General features: G+C 43.1%; 1 protein-coding gene across 1 annotated transcript in view; it reads right to left on the bottom strand.

The window, feature by feature from the left end:
- LOC137379978 (polypeptide N-acetylgalactosaminyltransferase 15-like) overlaps window positions 1–23,872 on the bottom strand; it is a 134,108-nt gene extending 110,236 nt beyond the window's left edge. The window contains exons 1-3 of the mRNA XM_068051427.1: window positions 23,418–23,872; window positions 12,057–12,223; window positions 635–839 (exon numbers count right to left, since the gene is read on the bottom strand). Of these exons, the coding sequence (XP_067907528.1) occupies window positions 635–839; window positions 12,057–12,223; window positions 23,418–23,872 (827 nt within the window). The remainder of the gene's footprint in view (window positions 1–634; window positions 840–12,056; window positions 12,224–23,417) is intronic.
- Window positions 23,873–24,397: the final 525 nt, after the last annotated feature.

The following is a 24,397-nucleotide window of genomic DNA, read 5'->3' as shown; positions in this document are numbered from 1 at the left end:
TGGGGAGCGAAGCTGAGCACATGCTGTTTCCACCCCCAAAAAGTACATTTGGCAACACAAACCCCAAATAGTATTTTCGACATTAATTGTGGAACTGGGGTTTCCCTCCACAGTGACGGTTGTGTATGGAGCATTGGTGGAGAAAATAAACAGCGGAAGGTAAGGAGAGCCCAACAACAAAGTTACCCTGGCTGGAGGGATTGGGAAGGAGGGTTGGGAATGGCATGGGGGGGGGTTAATGGCATGGGAGATAAGAAATATGGGAAAGGATGGAATGGGAGGAATAGAATGGGGGATGGGGATGGCATAGGAAGAAGGGGTGGGATGGGGTGATATGAGAGGGATGAAAGGAATGGTTGGGTATGGCATGAGAGGGATGGCATGGGAAGGATGGAGTGACATGGGATGGGGATTTAAAGATGTACTGTTGCAATAAAGATACTAATTTCACCGCAAATGCTTTGCGGCTCTCTGTTAGTATTAAATAGAAGCAACAGTAATGTCCAATAGAGACCAAATAGAACAATGCACCACCTACTACAACTGGGTATCAAATCCTGATAAAGAAATATTATCTTCAGCTTTAAACATCTCTTTTCATCAGACTTTAAAAATGAGAGCTCGCCAACCATACCTGTCATAAGTTATTCTATCCAATAGTGGTTCAAGCCAGCCATTGTGGCATTCGCAGTGTGAGTCCATGAAAACCAAGACATCCCCTGTTGCCCGTGCTGCACCAAGCATGCGACCTCCAATCACCCCTAATCTCTTATTGCTTCGAATCAACTTCACACCATCCAGCTTGGAAATATACTCACTCAAAGCTGCCTTCAGATGTCCTGTGGAAAGGAGAAATGAATCACAGTTCTGCTCAAAGTGACTGATAAAACTGCTAAAGCAGCAAGGCATCAACATTGCTGAACACAAGCTTGGACTTTATACTCCCCAATGTGTTAAACAGAGAGTTACTTTTTTACTCACTTGGGATGGGGCTGATTCATTCTTGATCAATAACCCAATTAAACAACACGCATGAATGCGTTCACACCGTTAGACAGCAACAAATGAGAAAAGGCTATTTGTTGCCAAAAACTCATTTCTTCCACGGAGCATATACAATCTGCTTTGTAATGGGCTTTACCTGACCTATTTCAGCAGTCAAGTGTCTTTCTGCAGTAAGGAAGGAAAACTGGAGGGAGCACTATCTGCGTGCGGCTCTTGTGTGCGTCCTATCTATTGGCTGAGATGTGATATTAGCAGAAGCCGAGGATGTGGTAGCTCGTTCTGTCAACCCAAGCAAATTAAAAGAGGAAAATGGAGAGAATAAATTGGAGGGTAGCATATTCTCTAGAAACTAAAAAAAACCCAAAAATATTGCCTCTCAGCATGTGTGTTTAATTTTCCAAAGGCAGAACAATAAATGGCACAGTTTGGGCATAAGAATCCTATGCTTGCTGCAGCTATGGCATATTAAACAGATTCAAGCAGCTTCACAATACAATTACAAGACCCAGGAGATGAAAATAATTTATTCAAAAACAAATACAACATGCAATTGTAAAACACAGCTTAATCTCATTATAAGTAACATAATAGGTGAAAACAGAATACAATAAGTGCTAACAGAATTCCATATAACAGGACTGCTCACAGCAATACTATGTTTACACTGGCACTGACCCAAGAATGTGTAAGTGCTCGATTTTCATGTGCTCCACAGTGTGATTTGCAATATAGATACAGCATTATTAACAATGACTTTTTATGAAATTGGCTGAGCATGAATTCAATGTTTTGCTTCATATTATCTTTTTCTCCTTTTTTTTTATAATTACCTAATAAGAATAAAATTAATAAATAATACTTGTACTTATGTGCCACTTTTCATGTTGAAAGATGTCACCACATTTACTACATAATTTGGGAACTGAGTGCAGTGACTGCAGCTATGTAAGCAAATGCAGCAGTCATTCTGCGCCAATAATGTCATAAAAACAGCGTGAAATAAATGATGAAAAGCAAAATACTGCGAATACCCGAAATATATAGTGCAAACACTCAATAGGTCAGGCAGTATTTGTGGAGAAAGAAACAAGTTCTGATGAAAGGTAATTGACCTGAAATGTTGGCCCGATTTAAACTCTGTACAAGTGGATAGAATTTGAGTGAGTTAAAATCTCGCCCGTTAACTCTGGTTCTCTCTCTACAGACCCTGCCTGACTAAATAAATGACTAATCAGTTTTTGATGGTATTGGTTAAGAAAGAATGTTGGCCAGAATGACAAGAGAACTTCTGTCTGTCTTTGAATAATGCTATAAGATCTTAAATGTTCATCTGAACTCGTAGACTGGACACTAGATTAATAGGTAATTTAATGGATGACACCTATAATTGTACTGCTTCAATATTTGAATGCGGTGGGGGTGGGTGGTACCAGGCCTGTGCAACTGTGTAAAATTATTTTGCGGAGGAAAGGTGCTGCTTCTTAAGATCATGCCAAAAGCTGGCAGGAAGTGTGTAAGCACGACTGCGCATAGTAATATTACTGTAAGTTATTTAAGGCTCGAGTCTTTTTAAACAGGCTCCAGAAGCTGGCCGAGCGTGTCTACCCTGAGGCACAGTGTGGCTTTCGAGCAGAGAGATCGACCATTGACATGCTGTTCTCCCTTCGTCAGCTACAGGAGAAATTCTGCGAACAACAGATGCCCCTCTACGTTGCTTTCATTGATCTCACCAAAGCCTTTGACCACGTCAGCAGACGTGGTCTCTTCAGACTACTAGAAAAGATTGGATGTCCACCAAAGCTACAAAGTATCATCACCTCATTCCATGACAATAAGAAAGGCACAATTCAGCATAGTGGCGCCTCATCAGACCCCTTTCCTTTCCTGAGTGGCGTGAAACAGGGCCGTGTTCTCGCACCTAAACTGTTTGGGATTTTCTTCTCCCTGCTGCTCTCACATGCGTTCAAGTCTTCAGAAGAAGGAACTTTCCTCCACACAAGATCAGGTGGCAGGTTGTTCAACCTTGCCCGTCTAAGAGCGAAGACCAAAGTACGGAAAGTCCTCATCAGGGAACTCCTCTTTGCTGACGATGCTGCATTAACATCTCACACTGAAGAGTGTCTGCAGAGTCTCATCGACAGGTTTGCAGCTGCCTGCAACGAATTTGGCCGAACCATCAGCCTCAAGAAAACGAACATCATGGGACAGGACGTCAGAAATGCTCCATCCATCAATATCGGCGACCACGCTCTGGAAGTGGTTCAAGAGTTCACCTACCTAGGCTCAAGTATCACCAGTAACCTGTCTCTCGATGCAGAAATCAACAAGCGCATGGGAAAGGCTTCCACTGCTATGTCCAGACTGGCCAAGAGAGTGTGGGAAAATGGTGCACTGACACGGAACACAAAAGTCCGAGTGTATCAAGCCTGTGTCCTCAGTACCTTGCTCTACGGCAGCAAGGCCTGGACAACGTATGTCAGCCAAGAGCGACGTCTCAATTCATTCCATCTTCGCTGCCTCCGGAGAATCCTTGGCATCAGGTGGCAGGACCGCATCTCCAACACAGTAGTCCTCGAGGCGGCCAACATCCCCAGCTTATACACACTATTGAGTCAGCGGCGCTTGAGATGGCTTGGCCATGTGAGCCGCATGAAAGATGGCAGGATCCCCAAGGACACATTGTACAGCGAGCTCGCCACTGGTATCAGACCTACCGGCCATCCATGTCTCCGCTTTAAAGACGTCTGCAAACGCGACATGAAGTCCTGTGACATTGATCACAAGTCGTGGGAGTCAGTTGCCAGCGATCGCCAGAGCTGGCGGGGAGCCATAAAGGTGGGGCTAAAGTGTGGCGAGTCGAAGAGACTTAGCAGTTGGCAGGAAAAAAGACAGAGGCGCAAGGGGAGAGCCAACTGTGTAACAGCCCCGACAACCAATTTTTTCTGCAGCAGCTGTGGAAGAGCCTGTCACTCTAGAATTGGCCTTTATAGCCACTCCAGGCGCTGCTCCACAAACCACTGACCACCTCCAGGCGCTTACCCATTGTCTCCCGAGACAAGGAGGCCAAAGAAGAAGATTTAAAGTGTAATATGTGGGCTGTAGATGGTAGTCCCAATCAACACACAAGGATGCCACCATACATATTCAAAGTAAAACAAATGACTGGACGTTGTGTAAGAATGATTGAACACATGTAAACACATGTAAATTTATGGAACTCATAAAAATGATTGCTTTAATTGCAATAATTCGAAATATGGAAGACTTCAGGCTAACATTTATTTCATGCTGTTCTTATGACGTTGTTGGCACAGAATGGCTGCCACATTTGCTTACATAGCTGCAGGCATTGCACTCAGTTCCCAAATTATGTCGTAAATGCAGTGACATCTTTCAACATGAAATGTGTAACATGCAAAGTTTGCAATATTTCATTAATGGGTCTTTGACAGCCTTACAGAACTTGAGTGTTCTATTAAAATAAGATAGTCCTGTAAAAGCAGGATTTGTGGATTTACCTGATTCTCTAAATTTCTGGCTGTGTGGCATAGAGTTACAGATTGCAAGTGCTATAATTGTACAGACGACCACATACCCTGCAGTGTATGAACTTGTACATTGTTGAGCAGTTTGAATCTTAACTTTTTTTAAGACCTCAGTAAAAGTTGACTATGATTCTAGTCTATAATATGGAGTGAAGATTCATGGCAGAGGTGAATAGCCAAGATCTCCTGAGTTGTACACAGATATCATGTGAATGACAGATGGCTGTTTCCACCTACCCACATATTTAAATGGTTGGTGAGATGCTGAATAACAAAGGATGCTTTCAGTCACAATAAAGCAGTTTTCCTTTCACGAGGGAATGAGAAAAGGAGAGTGGAGATGAAAGGGAGCAGAGAACACATTTTTGTTTTGTCCTTAAAGTATGTGCTTAAAATATTTGTAGTTTCAGTTTCTGTCATTTGAAACGCACATTAAACTCAGTCCCTGAATTCACGTTAATTATTTGTGACTATAAAGCACTATGTCCTTGAAGATTTTTCGTCAACTGATAAAAATGTCTTCTGTTTCTAAAACATTGTCTGATTCCAGGTACTTTAGTACATAAGAACATAAGAAATAGGAGCAGGAGTAGACCATTCGGCCCCTTGAGCCTGCTCAAGGCTGATCTGCCTCAACTCCACTTTCCTGCCCACTCCCTATATCCCTTGATTCCTTGGGAGACCAAAAATCCATCACAGCTTGAAATATACTCAATGATGGAGCATCCACAATCCTCTGGGACAGACAATTTCCAAAGATTCACAAAAGGTAACCAAGGGACTAATAAGGATGAGGAACTTAAGGTAATTATCAGAAGAGAAAATGTATTAGAGAAACTTAAGGGATTAAAACCTGACAAATCCCCAGGACCTGATGGCTTACATCCTAGGGTTCTAAAAGAGGTAGTTGCAGAGATAGTGGATGCACTGGTTATGATTTTCCAAAATTCCTTAGATTCTAGAAGGGTGTCAGTGGGTTTTAAGACTGCCTTTCATGAAAGGACAGAGAGAGAAAATAGGGAACTACAGGCCAGTTAGCTTGACATCAGTCATTGAAAAAATGCTGGAATCTATTATTAAGGAAGTCTGAACAATGCACTTAGAAAATCATAGTATGATCAGACAAAGTTAACATGGTTTTACAAAAATGAAATCGTATTTGACAAATTTATTAGAGTTTTTAGAGGATGTAACTAGGAGGGTAGATAAAGGGGAATCAGGAGCTGTGGTATACTTGGATTTCCAAAATGCATCTGATAAGGTGCCACACAAAGGTTAAAATGCAAGTTAAAGGCTCATTGAAACAAGAAATGCTGGAAATACTCAGCAGATCTGACAGCATCTGTGGAAAGAGAAGCAGAGTTAACGTTTCGGATCAGTGACCCTTCTTCGGAACTGACAAATATTTAGAAATGTCAAAGGTTATAAGCAAGTGAGGCAGGGGTGGGGCAAGAGATAACAATGGAGAAGGTGTAGATTGGACAAGGCCACATAGCTGAACAAAAGGTCATGGAGCAAAGGCAAACAATACGTTAATGGTGTGTTGAAAGACAAAGCATTAGTACAGATAGGGTGTTAACGGACTGAAGATTGAACAGCAGCAAGTACAAACATGAAAAAAAAAGTGGGTAAGCAAACTGAACAAACTAAGATGAAATGAAATAAACATACAAAAAAAAATTGTAAAAAATGTAAAAAAGAAAAAATAACTAAAAATAAAAGTAAAATGGAGGGCCCGTCATGCTCTGAAATTATTGAACTCAATATTCAGTCCGGCAGGCTGTAGTGTGCCTAATTGGTAAATGAGATGCTGTTCCTTGAGCTTGCGTTGATGTTCACTGGAACACTGCAGCAAGCCCAGGATAGAGATGTGAGCATGAGAGCAGGCAGGAGTGTTGAAATGGCAAGCAACCAGAACAAGCTTGCGGACTGAGCGGAGGTGTTCCGCAAAGCGGTCACCCAGTCTGCGTTTGGTCTCCCCAATGTAGAGGAGACCACATTGTGAGCAGCGAATACAGTATACTACATTGAAAGAAGTACAAGTAAATCACTGCTTCACCTGAAAGGAGTGTTTAGAGTCTGGGATACTGAGGAGAGAGGAGGTAAATGGGCAGGTATTACACCTCCTCCGATTGCAGGGGAAGGTGTCATGGGAAGGGGACGAGGTGGTGGGGGTAATGGAGGAGTGGGAGAGGGTGTCGCGGAGGGAACGATCCTTTCGGAATGCTGACAGGGGAAGGGAGGGGAAGATGCGTTTGGTAGTGGCATCACGCTGGAGGTGGCGGAAATGGCAGAGGATAATCCTTTGGATATGGAGGCTGATGGGGTGGAAAGTGAGGACAAGGGGAACCCTGTCACGGTTCTGGGAGGGAGGGTAAGGGGTGAGGGTAGAGGTGCGGGAAATGGGCCGGACATGGTTGAGGGCCCTGTCAACAACAGTGGGGGGGGAATCCTCGGTTGAGGAAAAAGGAGGTCGTATCAGAAGCACTGTCATGGAAGGTAGCATCATCAGAGCAGATGCGTCGGAGACGGAGAAACTGGGAGAATGGAATGGAGTCCTTACAGGAGGTAGGGTGTGAAGAAGTGTAGTCGAGGTAGCTGTGGGAGTCGGTGGGCTTATAATGGATATTAGTAGACAACCTATCCCCAGAGATGGAGACAGAGAAGTCGAGGAAGGGAAGGGAAGTGTCAGAGATGGAGCATGTAAAGGTGAAAGAAGGGTGGAAATTGGAAGCAAAGTTGATAAAGTTTTCCAGTTCAGGGCAGGAGCAGGAAACGGCACGGATACAGTCATCAATGTACCGGAAAAAGAGTTGGGGGAGGGGGCCTGAGTAGGACTGGAACAAAGAATGCTCGACATATCCCACAAAAAGACAGGTATAACTAGGACCCATGCGGGTACCCATACCTTTTACTTGAAGGAAGTGAGTGGAGTTGAAGCAGAAGTTGTTCAATGTGAGAACAATTTCAGCCAGGCGGAGGAGGGTGGTGGTGGAAGGGGACTAGGTTGGGCCTCTGTTCAAGGAAGAAGCGGAGAGCCCTCAAACCATCCTAGTGGGGGATGGAGGTGTAGAGCGATTGGACATCCATAGTGAAGAGGAGGCGGTTGGGACCAGGAAACTGGAAATTGTCAAAATGACGTAGGGCGTCAGAAGAGTCACGGATGTAGGTGGGAAGAGACTGGACCAGCGGAGAAAAGATAGAGTCAAGATAGGAAGAAATAAGTTCAGTGGGGCAGGAGCAGGCTGACACAATGGGTCTGCCGGGACAGTCCCATTGTGGATTTTGGGAAGGAGGTAGAAGCGGGCTGTCCGGGGTTGCGGGACTATGAGGTTGGAAGCTGTAGAGGTAAGATCTCCAGAGGAGATGAGGTCAGTGACAGTCCTCTGGACAGTAGCTTGATGTTCGGTGGTGGGGTCATGGTCCAGAGGAAGGTAGGAAGAAGTGTCTGTGAGTTGGCGTTGAGCCTCTGCAAGGTAGAGGTCGGTACGCCATACAACAGCACCACCCTTGTCTGCAGGTTTGATGACCATGTCGAGGTTGGACCTGAGAGAACGGAGTGCCTCAAGTTCAGAGGGGGACAGGTTAGAATGAGTGAGGGGGGCAGAGAAATTGAGATGACCAATGTCTCGCCGACAGTTTTCAATGAAGAGATCAAGAGCGGGTAAGAGGCCAGGGGGAGGGGTCCAGGTAGAGGGAGAATGCTGGAGGCGGGTGAATGGGTCTGCTGGTCGGGGGGAGGACTCCTGGTCAAAGAAGTGAGCCCGGAGGCGGAGGCGACGGAAGAAGAGCTCAACGTCATGCCGAGCACGAAATTCATTGAGGTGGGGAGGTAAGGGGATAAAACTGAGACCTATGCTGAGTACAGAACATTCAGCATCAGAGAGGGGGAGGTCAGAGGATATAGTGAATACACGGCAAGGGGTCAGATCAGAAGGGGTGGGGTGAGAGGGAAGTGAAGGGGAAGGAGAATCTGCAGGAGCATTCGTCCCCATCAGCTGCTGGAGCTTGCGTTCCTTGACATCTGAAAGTAAGAAAAAAAGTTTTTTGTTAATGCGTCGGATGAGACGAAAGATGAAATGAAACTGCGGAGTAGAACAGCTTTGAGATAAGGTGAGGCGGTGCTGCTGGAGAGAGAGGCCTAGTGTGTACAAGTGGCGGCGCATAGCACTGAGTGTGGATATTAGGATGCGGCGAGAATAGCAGTCCGAGGAACGCTGTATTTCTCGGAGATACCTGTGATCCTGGGTGGATTCAAAACATGATGGGTGAAACTGTAGTTGGAATCCACGTGGAATAAGTCGGAGCCGGAGACAGTCACTGAGGAAGGAGATGTGGCTGTGGAAACGAATTTTGGTAGACACTTTATCAAACACCAGGAGGGAAATAGAAAGTAATGAAGGTGAACAAGGTAAAAGAGACAACCGAAAATCCCGTCGGAGAGAAGAGCAGAACTTCTTCAAGGTAGGCATTCCTGGAAGAGAAGTGGCAGTGAATTAAACACTAAAATAAAAGCAAAATACTGCGGATGCTGGAAATCTGAAATAAAAACAAGAAATGCTGGAAATACTCAGCAGGTCTGGCAGCATCTGTGGAAAGAGAAGCAGAGTTAACGTTTCGGGTCAGTGACCCTTCTTCAGAACTGACAAATATTTAGAAATGTCAAAGGTTATAAGCAAGTGAGGCGGGGGTGGGGCAAGAGATAACAATGGAGAAGGTGTAGATTGGACAAGGCCACATAGCTGACCAAAACATCATGGAGCAAAGGCAAACAATATTTTATTATAAACAAACTTTTATTTTTAGTTATTTTTTCTTTTTTACATTTTTTACAATTTTGTTTTGTATGTTTATTTCATTTCATCTTAGTTTGTTCTGTTTGCTTACCCACTGTTCTTTTTTCATGTTTGTACTTGCTGCTGTTCAATCTTCAGTCCGTTAACACCCTATCTGTACTAATGCTTTGTCTTTCAACACACCATTAACATATTGTTTGCCTTTGCCTTTTGGTCAGCTATGTGGCCTTGTCCAATCTACACCTTCTCCATTGATATCTCTTGCCCCACCCCCGCCTCACTTGCTTATAACCTTTGACATTTCTAAATATTTGTCAGTTCCGAAGAAGGGTCACTGATCCGAAATGTTAACTCTGCTTCTCTTTCCACAGATGCTGCCAGACCTGCTGAGTATTTCCAGCATTTCTTGTTTTTATTTCAGATTTCCAACATCCACAGTATTTTGCTTTTATTAAAGGCTCATGGAGTTGGGGTAATATATCAGAACGGATAGAAGTTTGGTTAACGGACAAGAGTAGGGATAAAATGCAGCATTTTCAAGTTGACAGTTTGTGACTAGTGGAGTGCTGCAAGGATCAGTGCTGGGCCCTCAGCTATTTCCAATCTATATTAATGACTTAGTTGAAGAGACAGATAGTAATGTATCTATTTTTGCTGAAGATACTGTTATGACCAGGTTAGAGGGGTCTAGGGGTTCCCTCTCAGCCTTTGCCATGTTTAACCATAGCAGGGTTTAGTTTTAAAAACACCGTGTTTTTAGCTCCCCCTTTAGTGAATCCTTTTTCACTGCTCCAATTGTAAGGCAAAGAAATCAGACAGGTTTCCTTAGATTTAAACTCTAATCCAGTTAACGACTACGAATAGGCGACACAACCATGCTAGCATGCATACGCAATAAACACACATGCAGTTAGAGACAGAAAATGTAGAAGGAATAAAGGGGAAAAGTCTGAGGCAATATCTGGTAGTCACAGTCCTTTAAGTTCAATGTGGAGTCTTTGGTTGCTGGTAAGTCTTGCAATTCGTTGGGGCCCAGTTCACATTTCAACTTGTTCTGATGTAGGAGCCTTTTCTCTCTTGAGGTTTACGTGTCTTTCGTGGGTCCGGTGTCTTGGGAGAAAGAGAGAGAGAGACAGCCAGGCGAGAGACTTGCTTGTTTCAACTTCAGTTTCAAATTGCCTCCTGAATTCAAACTGTCCTGTGGCTAGTTCAAAAAACCTGAGCCAGCCAGTTAGTCATGTGACCAGCTGGTTTAACCAGTCCTGGCTCTGTGGATTGTATCATCTTCGCAGGGCCTGGAATGCACTTCCTTGCCTTCAATGTCTGGTGATCAAAATTCATTTGGGTTAATTGGAGCACAGAATAGTCCTTTGTTTCCACAAGCAGTGTCTCTTAGTATGCAAATGTCCTTCCAGCCCAATGTCTGGTGATCGTCAAACAAGTCATTTCTTCACTCCAGCAACAGATTAAAATCAATGTTCATATGACAAAATTAATATGCCTCATTCTTGGCAGGTGAGGGTCTGCATGACATTACAAAGCCAGTTGGGAATGTAAGCTGTGAGGACGACACAAAGAGGCTGCAAAGAGATATAGGCAAGTTAATTGAGTGGGTGACAAGGTGGCAGATGGAGTATAATGTGGGGAAGTGTGAGGTTATTCACTTTGTTGGTAAGAGTAGAAAAGCAAAATATTTTTAAAAAGGTGTAAAACTTGTAAAAGTTGATGTTCAGAGGAACTTGGGTGTACTCATACAAGGAAACCTTGTATGCAGGTACAGCAAGCAATTAGGATGGCAAATGGCATGCTGGCCTTTACTGCAAGCGGATTGGAGTACAAGAATAAGGAAGTCTTGCTATAATTGTATGGAGCTTTGGTGAGACCATACTTAGAGTACTGTGCGCAGTTTTAGTCTCCATATTTAAGGAAGTACATAACTGCCTTGGAGGCAGTACAGCGATGGTTCACTAGATTGGTTCCTGGGATGAGATTGTTGTCCTATGATGAGAGGCTGAGCAAATTGGAGTTTAGAAGAATGAAAGGCGATCTCATTGAAACCTACAGGTTTCTGAAAGGGCTTGACAGTGGATATACTGAGAGGATGTTTCACCTCTTTGGGAAATCTGGAACATGGGGGTACAGTCTCAGGATAAGGGGCCAATCATTAAGGACTGAAATGATTTTCTAAGTGCATTGTTAAGACTTATTTAATAATAGATTCCAATATGTTCCCAATGACAGATGTCAGGCTAACTGTGACCAATCTCACATAAACTGACCATTTGTTAAAATTAAAAATCCTACAATGATGAAGTAAAAAGTACTGAACGATTAAACAGATTGTATCATTTTAATAACATAATTCAAAATTTTATGGAGAGTGGGGAAATGACTCTAGCCCCTCCCCCCACCCCCCCGCAAAAAAATGTGTTCATGCACACCAGGGAATGGGGACACCAATTGGAGTCCCTGCTCAGTAATCTACTGGAATTAGATTGGGGCACAAGTGGACAACTTTCTTGTTAGGTGGAGATGAGGGCACTACTGACTGAGCCAAATATATTCTCTCTCCCCCTCCCCACTTTCAGATGGAATACTTGTTCTCTAGCCTCATTTCGCTATCAATAATAAATTTTAACTTCCTTCCCCTCGTGATCTCTCTCTCTCTCATGTATTCTGTATCTATTGTATTTTTCTATTAAATATATACCTTGGTTACTTAGGTCGTCTACTAAGATGATCTCCTTGAGAAATTTCTTCGGGGCGGTATCCATAACACTGTTCACTGTCCTTAGAAGAGTGGACCAGGCTTCATTGTGGAAACAAATGATGATGCTGGCAGTTGGCAGGTTCTGACTGTATTCCTGCTGCAGGCATCTACATACAAAGTAATGAGAGACACAGCTCTGTCCAATTACCAGACCAATACAGCACAGGTCAGTGACTATGTATTCATATTGCAAGCATATGTGATTAGTAGCTACGCATAGACCTATTGTTCCCTACCTGTTGTATTTGTTTTAGACTGGCGACAGTCCATAACAAAGTCTAACTGTAAATTCCATTGAATTTTTTGTCTTTTTTTGGAATTAAAAAACATTTTCTTTACCATGTTGTTTCTAGTTGTTTCTCTTCTGACTGTGCTTGCAGTCTATGGATCTCAGCTCAGCCTGGTATTTCAGACACAGCTACTCAAATAACAGTCTATTTTACATAACTATTCTATGCTACTCTGAGTTTTAGGTAAGTTTAGATGACGAGGAGCTGTTAAAATTCATGAAAACATTTTATTTTCCATTATACCACCAATAGTTTTCAACATAATTCCTTACATCTATTGTAAATCCTTAAAAATCATGACAAACATTGATGCACTCAGATGGACAGGAGCAGTTTAACCTTGAGTCCAGTCAGCCTTCTGGTGAAACACACACAACTGTTGCAATCTGATTTATTGTCTGCAAATTCCATTTAATACAGAAAATGGTGACAACATGAATAATTCCATCGCGTTATTCTGTGGGGGCGTGACCATAAAGTTAAGAGATTTTCTGAGGCTGTAATTGTATTACAGAGAATGTTATGCAGACTTTGGAAAATCAAGAGAGGAAGAGAGTAGCTTCGACAACTCAGAATGCAACAGTGCTGGAGTAGTGTATTGTATTTCCTTTTGACCCTGGTTATGGATAATTGATGTTTGTTTTTTTAAAGTTGTATCTGAACTACTTAAGTCACATGGATTTGTGAGAGACTCTGCGACTAAGCGGCATGAAGATTTTGCAACACATCATTAACTGTTTAGTATCCAAAGTATTCAGACTTTTGAACTCTTCAGTCTTGTTGTGCTAGTGTGATCTGTTGTGTATCTGACATGGTGCCAAATGGTGGTTAGCTTCAAAAGAATGTTCAAAGTGCTTAAACAGAAGGAAAATTTGGGGGAATCCTTGTTTTGTTGAACTTATGTAAGACACTAGTTCGGCCTCAGCTGGAGTGCTGCGTCCAGATCTGGGCGCTGCACTTTAAGAAGGATGTGAAGGCGTTAAAGAGGGTACAGAAAAGATTCACGAGAATGGTTCCAAGGATTAGGAACTTGAGTTATGAAGATAGATTGGAGAAGTTGGGACTCTTTTCCTTGGAGAAGAGAAGGCTGAGAGGAGATTTGATAGAGGAATTCAGAATCATGAGGGGTCTGGACAGAGTTGATAGAGAGAAACTGTTTCCACTCGTGAAAGTATCGAGAACAAGAGGGCACAGATTTAAAGTAATTGCTAAGAGAAGCAAAAGTGACATGAGGGAAAATCTTTTCATGCAGCAAGTGGTTAAGGTCTGGAATGCACTGCCTGAGAGTGTGGTGGAGGCAGGTTCAATTGAAGCACTCAATAGGGAATTAAACTGTTATATGAAAAGGAAGAATGTGTAGGGTTATGGGGAGAAGGCGAGGGAGAAGGAATAGGTGAATTACTCATCAGAGAGCTGGCCTTCTTCCTCTGTGCTGTAACAATTCTGTGATTATTCAATGTATTCCTCCATCTTATAAAAGAAAATAATCGTCTGAGCAGAATATTGTTTTGACATTTTTAGTTAAACTTGTTTCTTACCAGCTGGAGAATCTTGAGTAGGGCCTCCCTCCCTGTTTGCCCACCTTGGTAACAATACCAATAGAGAATGCTCACATGTGTCCTTGAGTGGTTGCAATACAAACAAGGTGGGGAAGGTCACAACTTCAGACTGGCCTGAGAAGTGCTAAGGAACTGCCCAACCCAATGAAGCCACGTAATGGACTGGGAAATCTGCCTTCCGCAGCCTATGGTGCAGTTCCCAAAGTCAAATGCCATTAGTACTTAGCAAATGCTGCTCCAACTGTTATTTTCTTCTGTAAAGTGAAAAATATTTGAAACAATCATTATTCCCCATAGACTGTCCCTCCCTTTTAATTCTTAAAATTGAAAGTACACAATACACATTTTGCTAGGTTTACCTATTTGACATGTTACTGTGCCTATCTGCCACACGGTGTAATACTTAGCATTTATATAAATGTTCTCTTTTAGCCTCAGTCACAGAAAATTCTGGCATTCTTAGAAAGATTAATCCCTCATTCTTCACTTTGCATAATTTCAATTGCTCCTAGGTTGAAACTCTATGTAAACTGGACCACACTCAGCCACAATACTATGGAGTTATGAATAAATCAGCTCAGTTTTGCCACAGGTAAACTGAGCTTAACAGGGATATGATCTTAACAGGAATAAAATTCATGCAAATAATACATTTCTATCTCAAACTTGGACCTCAACCAGGATACAACTTGTAAATGACTACAGAGATAATGGACAATTGTGGTGGATAATGTTGGAATAAAAAGCTAGAACCATACTAAAACAATATTTATTCATGAAACAATAAGAAATGTGGCTGATGCCAAATATGCTTTTATTTGCAGTATGAATAATTTGGGATGTGTTGCACATCATGTGGAAAATCCCAAATATGTTGTTATAGCACTTGTGTGGCCTTTCAACACAAAGAATTAAAAGAAATAAGCATTTTATAGCCAGCTATGGTAGGGTCTTGAATGGATCCATTTTCAGGCATCCTTGCCCCACACCCACCAATTTATTTGTAGCCACAATCACATAAATTCTGGTTGAAAGGGATTTTTCAATCAATATTCCCCAAATGGTGTCAATTTTATTTTTAGTTTTGAGTTCCTGAAAATCTTTATTACTGTCACAGAACATGGGAACAGGAGTAGGCCATTCAGTCCATCGAGCCTGCTCCGCCATTCAACTAAATCATGGCAGATCATCTACCTCAATGCCACTTTCCCACATTATCTCCATATCCCTTGATATCATTTGTCTCCATAAATCAATCGCTTTCTGTCTTGAACATGCTGAATGACTGAGCTTCCACAGCCCTCGGGGGTAGAGAATTTCAAAGATTCATCACTTCTGAGTGAAGAAATTCCTCCTAATCTCAGTCTTAAATGGCCTGTTCCATATTCTGAGATTATCTTCCCCTGGTTCTAGCCTCACCAGCCAGGGGAAACATCCTGTCTACATTCACTCTGTCATGCCCTGTAAGAATTTTATAAGTTTCAATGAGATCACCACTCATCCTTCAAAACTCTAGAAGCTCTTGATAAATCAAAATGAGTTATGTGCTGAAATGTAGACACTCTTATGTGCAACTTTGACTTCAATTGTGGCACGTACAGCATCAGTATTTTGCTCCAAGCTGTTTTTAATTAGTTTTCTATTTTTCCTTCCAATCTTGTCTGAATCCATGCTCTTCTGAATGTAGTGACTCATGGAAGCGATGGCTTTATGGGGGCTGGCAGCCTTCTTCTACATCATCAAAGTAATCATTTTTCATGTGGGAATCTAGACATTGATTGCCAGGTCATGTTCCACGATGAGACCCGTTGCCAAGGAGCCAACCTAACTGAATGGAATCTTTACCTCACCCTGTGTTCATGCAGGTACTTCCAGCAGGAGTCATTAGATAGTGATTGGGAACTGAAATCCAGATTGATTTCCTCCTTTTTACCTTGGAACCTGGGGCCGTTTTGGTCTATTTGACATAGTTCCATAGCAAAGGCTGTAAAGAATCATAGAATGGTTACTGTACAGAAGGAGGTCATTTGGCCCGACGTGTCCATGCTGGCTCTCTGCAAGAGTAACTCCCCTAGCCCCACTCCCCTGCCTTTTCCCCATAGCCCTGCTAATTGTTTCTCTTCAGGTAATTATCCAGTTCTCTTTTTTGAAAGCCTTGATTGAATCTGCCTCCACCACACTCTCAGGCAGTGCATTCCAGATCTTAACCACTTGCTGTGTCAAAATGTTTTTCCTCATGTCGTTATTCCTTCTTTTGACAATCACCTTAAATTGGTGTCCTGTGGTTCTGGATCCTTCCACCAGTAGGAAGAGGTTCTCCTGATCTACTCTATCCAGACCTGTCATGACTTTGAACACCTCTATCAATCTCCTCTTAATCTTCTCTTCTCCAAGGAAAACAGACCCAGCTTCTCCAACCTATCCAGGTAACTGAAGTTTCTCATCCCTGGAACCATTCTTTTGAAGCTTTTCTGCACCTCTCTAATGCCTTAATATCCTTCACAAAGTATGGTGCCCAGAACTGGATGCAATACTCCAGCTGAGGCCAAACCAATGTTTTATACAGTTTTATCATAATTTCCTTGTTTTAGTACTCTGTGCCCCTACTTATAAAGCCCAGGATCCCACATGCTTTATTAACCGCTTTCTCAACCTGCCCTGCAACGTTCAATGATTTGTGCACATATATCCCCAGGTCCCTCTGCTCCTGCACCCACTTTAGAATTGTACCCTTTAATTTATATTGTCGCTTCTCGGTATTCCTACCAAAATTAATCACTCCACACTTTTCTGCATTAAATTTCTTCTGTCACCTGTCCACCCATTCCACCAGCCTGTCTTTGTTCTCGTGAAGATTATCATTTTCCTCCTCATAGTTCACAATACTTCCAAGTTTTGTGTCATCAGCAAATTTTGAAATTGTGCCCTGTACGCCCAAGTCTAGGTCATTGATATATATCAAGAAAAGCAGTGGTCCCATCACTGGCCCCTGGGGAACCCCACTATATACTGTAATATTACTTGTTCCTTTGATATGTGAACTATTGCAAGTCTCACAAGACTCCACATAAAAGAAAATATGGGTTTTTTATTACACTTTAACTATATATATATCTCTATATACACAAGCAGTTACTGCACAAGCCACATCTAAACACATCTCACTCTGTCGGGCTACACCCACAACCTCCTGGTCATGTGTGAAATGACATCACTTCCTCTAGTGATCTTCGCTTACAGCTTCTTAAGGTGATACGCTCTTAAGGTCATCCCACAACATTCCCCTTTTTCCAAAGATAAAAACAGCTGTACAATATACAATTATCTTGTGGTTCGCACAAACTATGCATGAGTAAAACAAAATCTAATTTACAAGTGAGTAAGTTCATTCTCTAAAATGTAGAGGTGATTTGCTTTTTCGTCCCAATCTTGTTATCGTAAACCTCTTCCCAGAGCTGAGCTCGTCTTGATGACTCCTCTGAGACTCTAGTGACTCGAAACTTTGGTTAGCATGTTTTTCCTATGTTCATCTTCAGACTTTGTCCTTTGTTATAGCCACATGGTAAGGGGTGTGGGTGGTTCTCCCTGTTCACCGCCCAACTGACTGGAGCAGTGTTTTTGTTACTGGGGTTTTACCGCCTTGTATTTTATTTGTCAAATAAACAGACAGCGACAGGTTTTCTTGTAGTTTTAAAACAGAAGACTATTTATTGAGCAATACACAGATTCACTCACATGGCACACACATACACACACACGAATAGATAGATAGAGCAAAAAAGTGTAAGTAGTTTGAAGTGAGGTAGGTGTTCGTGGTTCATGGTAAACCTGTTGAATCTTCTCAGAGGTCAGTTTCTCTTTTGAAGTTGCAGGCCTGAGTTGCATGTAGATTTTTCTGCTGGTTCGGACCTCAGTTTGGAGACAGTGATCACTTTCAGCGCTCTGCCGCACACGCTGAAGCATAGAATTCACAGCAGGGCATCTTCTTTGTCTTTTTCTGGATCTCTCAGTTCTTCGCTGGACAGGCTTTTGGTGATGTTGTTCTGATTCACGTTCTCTGTCTCTCTCTCCAGAGCACTACTTTTTAAGATCAAAGTCTCTCACATGTTGCCTCTGTTGGGAGACATAGAACCCCTCCCTGTGGTGACCAATAATGGACCAGGATGTGGCTACTTCACACCTTCTTTGTTTCAGAAGAACCCAATCAATTAAAAAATGAATCTTGATGGGCATACTTGACACGTGTTACGATCAAGGTGGGAGGAGTGCACTGTTTATCCTAGTTCCACTTCTCTATGGGTCACAACATATATTTTACATTTTTTTCCACTTACCGACACAGTCAATCATAGACTCTATTTTTATCCCAAAATAAAACACACTAACCAGGTTTCCTAAATAAACAACAAAATTATCAGTTTATTATAAAACAAGTCTTAACCAGTAATGAAGTAAAACACAAACACACAGATTGAAATATTAAAGTTCCCTTTTAACCTTAGCCCCTTACACTCTCTCTCTCTCTTTCTCTCTCTCTCGCACACACACACACACACACACTGGTTAACCATAAACATAAAAGGATTTGTGTTTTAGAGCTCTAGTAATAAAAAAGACAAAAAAACATGGGTTAAATACTTGATAATTTTTGAAGAAGAAGGAGAAGATATGGAAAGATGTCCTTTGTTTTAGTTTGACGTCCCAAATGCGTAAAGATGGCTGTCACTGGGATCTTCCTAGAATAGTTCTTTCCAGGCGATGTTGAAGATCAGTTTCTGTAGGCTTTCCAAGAAATGCAGCAACACAGGCTTCCAACAGACCTTACAGCAGAAATGTGGTAACAGGGGTTTCAGTTCCCACACATTCGATATGCAGGGTTTCTTCAAATACAGGAGTAAAGAGGAGACTGACACACTGGACACACAGGGTTTCTTTTAAAGGGGGAGAAAGAGATAAGCTGTGATCCCTTGAAAGGCAAAAAAACTTCCAAGCAGTTTATCCTCCAACTCACTGTCCAAAGTGAAACTAAAACAATGTTACAAGAATCAAGCCTCCTGACGCCTATAACCTTGACCTGTCACTTCTCTGTAAACATCTTCTCCAAGTCAAAACAACAAGCTCCCTGCTGGTATTTTATCAGAAAACAGGTGCCTTCCAGTAAGGGCTTGTTTACAAGCCAAGTCCAGAAGCCTTCTGGTGACCTTTTTAAAAAAAACACAAAGTTCAGCATCTCTTCAAGCTTCCAGATGAATCAATGTCCACAATTCAACTATTCACAATTCAAAAACATACTCTACAAAAAAGTAGAGGCACTCCCGTAACACACCTCTTAGCTTGGAATGTATCCTTTTGTCCTTAACAGACAGCAAAACAGTTTGAATATATAGGGTCAGGTCATTTGATCTTCAGCAGCCATTTTGCAGCACATTGTCCTTTTTATTTTAAAGGAAATGTCAATTTCTATAACTCCGGTTTGGGTTCTGTATTTTCAATTGTTGCATTTCATGTGAGTGTGATACTTGGAACGTGTCCACGATGCCACAGGGTTGTCACATGTAGTGTTGCCATACAGCATTCTGAGTTGACAGCTGCTCCGTCTGAGAATCGCACTATTGGGTGTCTGGACTTCATAGAATCTGGGCTGGTCATATATCCTAGCAACCGCAGCAGGATACCAAGTTCCCGATGCATGATTAAGGACTCTGACCTTCTGTCCTACTCTCAATCGGGCTAATTTTGGTCCTGCGTGCCTGTCATACGATTCTTCTATCTTCCCTTGTTTAGAAAGGTTAGAAAAATGATGTCTGGCAACATAATCAATCACCCGCAATCTCTCTGGCCTCCGAGTACTTGCTGCAACAAACAGAAGCTTGAGGAGAGACTCTGGGTCATATTGCCTCCTCGTGCCAACACTACTAGCTTTTGTGTCATCCTTTAGATGGACAGACCCGATACACTTTACCTGGGTGTTTTCTACCATCTTCAGTGCATTGCTGACTTCATATATTGTGATAATGAGTAGAGCTCAGCATACTGGAAGTCCTGCAACAGCTGGTCCATTTGTGTCTACAATGTAAAATATTTATGGTAGCCATTCAGAGCTCCCATAGCTACACTATAAGGTTATCGTTCCAATGCACTTGACTGGAGAACATATGTAGGCAGTGAGTCTAGCCATGGTGGGTTGCACCACAGATTCCCATTTCTTGGAGTACATGTCCTTCAGTATACGGATGGGCAGAATATTTGCACTTGCTCCAGTGTCGATTTTTACTCTGAGCTAATGCTCAGCACTCTTCTGCAGACACATAATCTCAATCATGGCGAATGCCTCAGATTGCGTAATAGCATTGACACGGTGATCTAAATTGACTATGTGAAATGCTTGCTTGCTATTCATATTCACTCGCATTCTTCACCCTTGTCCTCCAGACAATCTGTTTCTCTGCTGACCTGATGTACCTGCTTGGGTTTGTATTTTGTGTTGGCATACCTTTTGTTGTGTTTGCCATCGCGTCTTACAGACGTTCTCTCTGCACGTGATCTGCCACCATTCCTGTGTACAGTATCTGAGCTCGGACTTCTGCATTGCCTTGCCCAATGTCTTTGCATGCCACAAGCTTTGCACTGGTCATGGTATGCCGGACAACTGCAAATTGGGTGACAGGCCACATTTGCCACAAGGCTTAGCAGACTTCTGAGCCTTAGTTACCATATCAATTGTCGTAGCTGCCCCCAACACTTGTAACTGTTGGCGCCCAGCCACGATGGTTTCAAATTTCCTTTCATCATTAAGGAATACATCTGTGGTGTGCCCTTTCTTCTTTTCCAGCAGGGTTTTTTGAAAGGCCTCTAGTGGGGTATCCACAATTAGTAGCTCTATAACCCGTTCCGATAATTCAATATCTGTGAAGTTGCTATCTTGAGCTATGCAGCAAACTGATCAATGGACTCATCTTGCCTTTGCTGATAGGTCATAAGCACAAGCCTATTTTCTTTTTAGTTTTTAGAGATACAGCACTGAAACAGGCCCTTTGGCCCACCGAGTCTGTGCCGACCATCAACCACCCATTTATACTAATCCTACACTAATTCCATATTCCTACCACATCCCCACCTGTCCCTATACCACCTACCTATACTGGGGGCAATTGCTAATGGCCAATTTATCTATCAACCTGCAAGTCTTTGGCATGTGGGAGGAAACCGGAGCACCCGGAGGAAACCCACGCAGACACAGGGAGAACTTGCAAACTCCACACAGGCAGTACCCAGAATTGAACCCGGGTCGCTGGAGCTGTGAGGCTGTGGTGCTAACCACTGCGCCACTGTGCCGCCCCATGTATTTGGAAATTTACCTTCACCCTGAGTTGCTGTTCCAGGAATGTCCATAGCTTATTAGGGTCCTTCTGATCCTCAGCTAACAATCCTGATGTATTGATCCATTACAAGCCCTCGTTTCCCAGTGCGATCTTAATCTTGATAGCTTGTTTCTCTGGCTTGCTCACTTCTTGATCCAGGAAACACAGTTCCATTTATTGTCAAGACATTTAAATTCGGACACTATGTCTGATGCCTTCCAATCTATACCTGGATATCTGAAAGCCATTGTCTTAATGATCCTGCTTTTTATATAAATATAGAACTTTTTACAGGTTTTCTTTTTCACAGGCACAGTTCTTTTTTCTTCTTTAGATAGATTCATTTTATGCAGGCCTGCACCTTTAAGAGTGAGGCACCATAGCTGCTTTCTGTTTGCACAGCTCTGTTTTAACAGTGAGACAGCTTTGTTCCTTGCAGTCAGTTATACCTTGCATTACCAACCACAATCAGGCTTTCTCACTGTGCTGTGGACCTCCAGTGCTGCTGTCGAGTTCTTCCCTCTCTTTTCAGCTTAGGTCTCACCCATGAAGCAAAAAAAAAAATCAAAAAACTAAAACAGTGATGGCTTTAGCTACTGCATTTCAATTTTTTTACCCACTGCCAGACCAGTTGAAAGCTCTGATCCCCTGGCAAATTGCCCACTGTACTCACAGAGTTTCAACACCTCACGGGGTCCTGTCTGCAGTACTAGCTCGCTGCACTGTTTGGGGATCTCCTGCCAGCTGCCAGGATCTTTAGCCACTCCAGGTAGACAATCGGTTGTTCCTTTTTCTCTCTTCAGAAAACAAAATCAAATGCTGCCACATTGTAATATTTGGTGGTCTTCAGAAAAAGTATATCCCACCGCTGCCACCATATAATAGTACCTGTTCCTTTGATATATGAACTATTGTAAGATTCACAGGACTCCACGTAATATCCAAAAAGTGAGTTTTTATTATACTTTTACTAGAACATGTATATAAACAGTTACTGCACGAGCCACATCGAAACACATCTCACTCTGTCAGGCTACACCCAACAACTATAATAAAAGCAAAATACTGCGGATGCTGGAAATCTGAAACAAAAACAAGAAATGCTGGAATCACTCAGCAGGTCTGGCAGCATCTGTGGAAAGAGAAGCAGAGTTAACGTTTCGGGTCAGTGACCCTTCTTCGGAACTGGACATATGTAGGAAGAACATATGTTCCGAAGAAGGGTCACTGACCCGAAACGTTAACTCTGCTTCTCTTTCCACAGATACTGCCAGACCTGCTGAGTGATTCCAGCATTTCTTGTTTTGGTACACCCAACAACTCCCTGGTCATGTGTGACACAACATCACTTCCTCTGGTGATCTTCACTTACAGCTTCTTAAGGTGGGTCCACATTTAAAAACACCCAACTACATATACCTTCTTCTATCCTGAAAAACTGTTCACAACTACTCTCTTCCTGTCACACATCCAATTTCATATCCATGCTGCTACTGTCCCTTTTATTCCATGGGCTTTGCGTTTTTCTTTTTCAATCTACATTTTTCAAGATAGCTAAAAGTTTTCCCTAGCTCCATGACAACTACGATTAAGAAAGTATCCTATGTTGCAGCAAATTTCGCTTCAACATTGTAGACGAAGACCTCTGGAGAAAGATATCATAAAGCTCACATGACTGCGTGCAACATTAACACATCCCTATGCGGGTCAATTGTCCGCTAAATTTAAATTAAAACTGTTCCAACTGGATGTTTTTTTTTGCCGAATGCTGGATTACTTATCGGGAAGAACTTTCCAACTCAACCTGTGACTTTTTTCTTGGGTGGGCTGTATGCTGCTCAATCCTAGCGTTATACACTGTTCATACACTGAGTATTCTGTGTATGGATATGAATGTGTGTGTGTGTGTGTGTATGGGTATATGTGTGTGTGTGTGTGTGGTGTGTATTGTTGGCTGTTTGGACTTTCTACACACTGAGCATCACGAACGTAAATGAGTATATATTTGAAGTAAGCGAGATTGCGGACGGGAGGATGAGAGCGGGGATACTCGGGGAGATGCAGCAGTAGCTCCGGTGCTCCTATACTTACAAAGGATGGCGTACCTCAGGTAGTCTCCGGTGCAGGGAGATCCTCTCGCTGACAGCCTCATTGAAGCCGCGCTTCTCCAGCCCCTGTCGCTCCAGTTGCCTGCCGGCCGGCTCTGGGTTCAGCAGGACGGGCCTGCCGCCCTCCCCTGCCTCCACCGTCCTTCTCGCTGCTCTCACCAGCCTGTAAACCCTCCTCCTCCGGGACCGGGACCTGGCGGCTTTCTCAGTCGCCACGATGAACTGATCCTCACTGAAAGAGTTGAAGGGCATGAGCTCCAGGGGTGAATGTTGTGGTGGCAAGTGCCTGTCCTCCCGGCTCTCCTCCGGTATGTGGCCGCCGGTGCCAGCCGCTGTCTGCTTGGCGGGGTGGCCGGTCAGCAGCAGCAGCAAAGCCAGCAACAGCAGCAGCCAGAGCGGGGCGAGCTGCAGCCCGCACCCCCAGCGCCTCCTCCACATGCTGCAGCCCGCAAACACTGTGCGTCTCAACCAAGGGCATCTCCCCAAGTACATCTCCACATAGTCACAGGGATTTGTTTAATTCTGAGCTTTTAATGATGCTCCGAAGCTCTGAAGTTTGTTTATGCTTACTAAGAATGCTTGTGCTAACAGAGAGAGAGAGTGACAGGCGAGTTTGTGTGTTTGCCACTTGCCCGCTCACTGTGTGATGCTCGGCTGTCACTACTGCTTAGATCCTCTCTGATCTGAGCAGCAGATGCAGACAAGACCTTTTCACTGACTGCTGCTCCCTGACAGGGCAGCGCGCTAGGTCCTAGCGCCCGACCAAAACGCCTCGCTGTACCACAGCGTGAAGAGTCTTTTATGGACACAGCGTTATGCTTGGATCATGATGCCGTTCATTCAAAGCGGAAATCGCCGAACTTTGCTTAAAGAGGTGGTCGTCTTTGACGTATTCCATTCTTAAAAATAAAGGCAACTCTATTGAAATCAGTTTGCAAACCATTTCACTCTTTCCAGATTCAC

This window comes from Heterodontus francisci, chromosome 2 (genome assembly GCF_036365525.1).
Source record: "Heterodontus francisci isolate sHetFra1 chromosome 2, sHetFra1.hap1, whole genome shotgun sequence".
NCBI classification, from domain to species: Eukaryota; Metazoa; Chordata; class Chondrichthyes; order Heterodontiformes; family Heterodontidae; genus Heterodontus; species Heterodontus francisci.
This window is presented reverse-complemented; position numbering and strand designations above follow the sequence as displayed.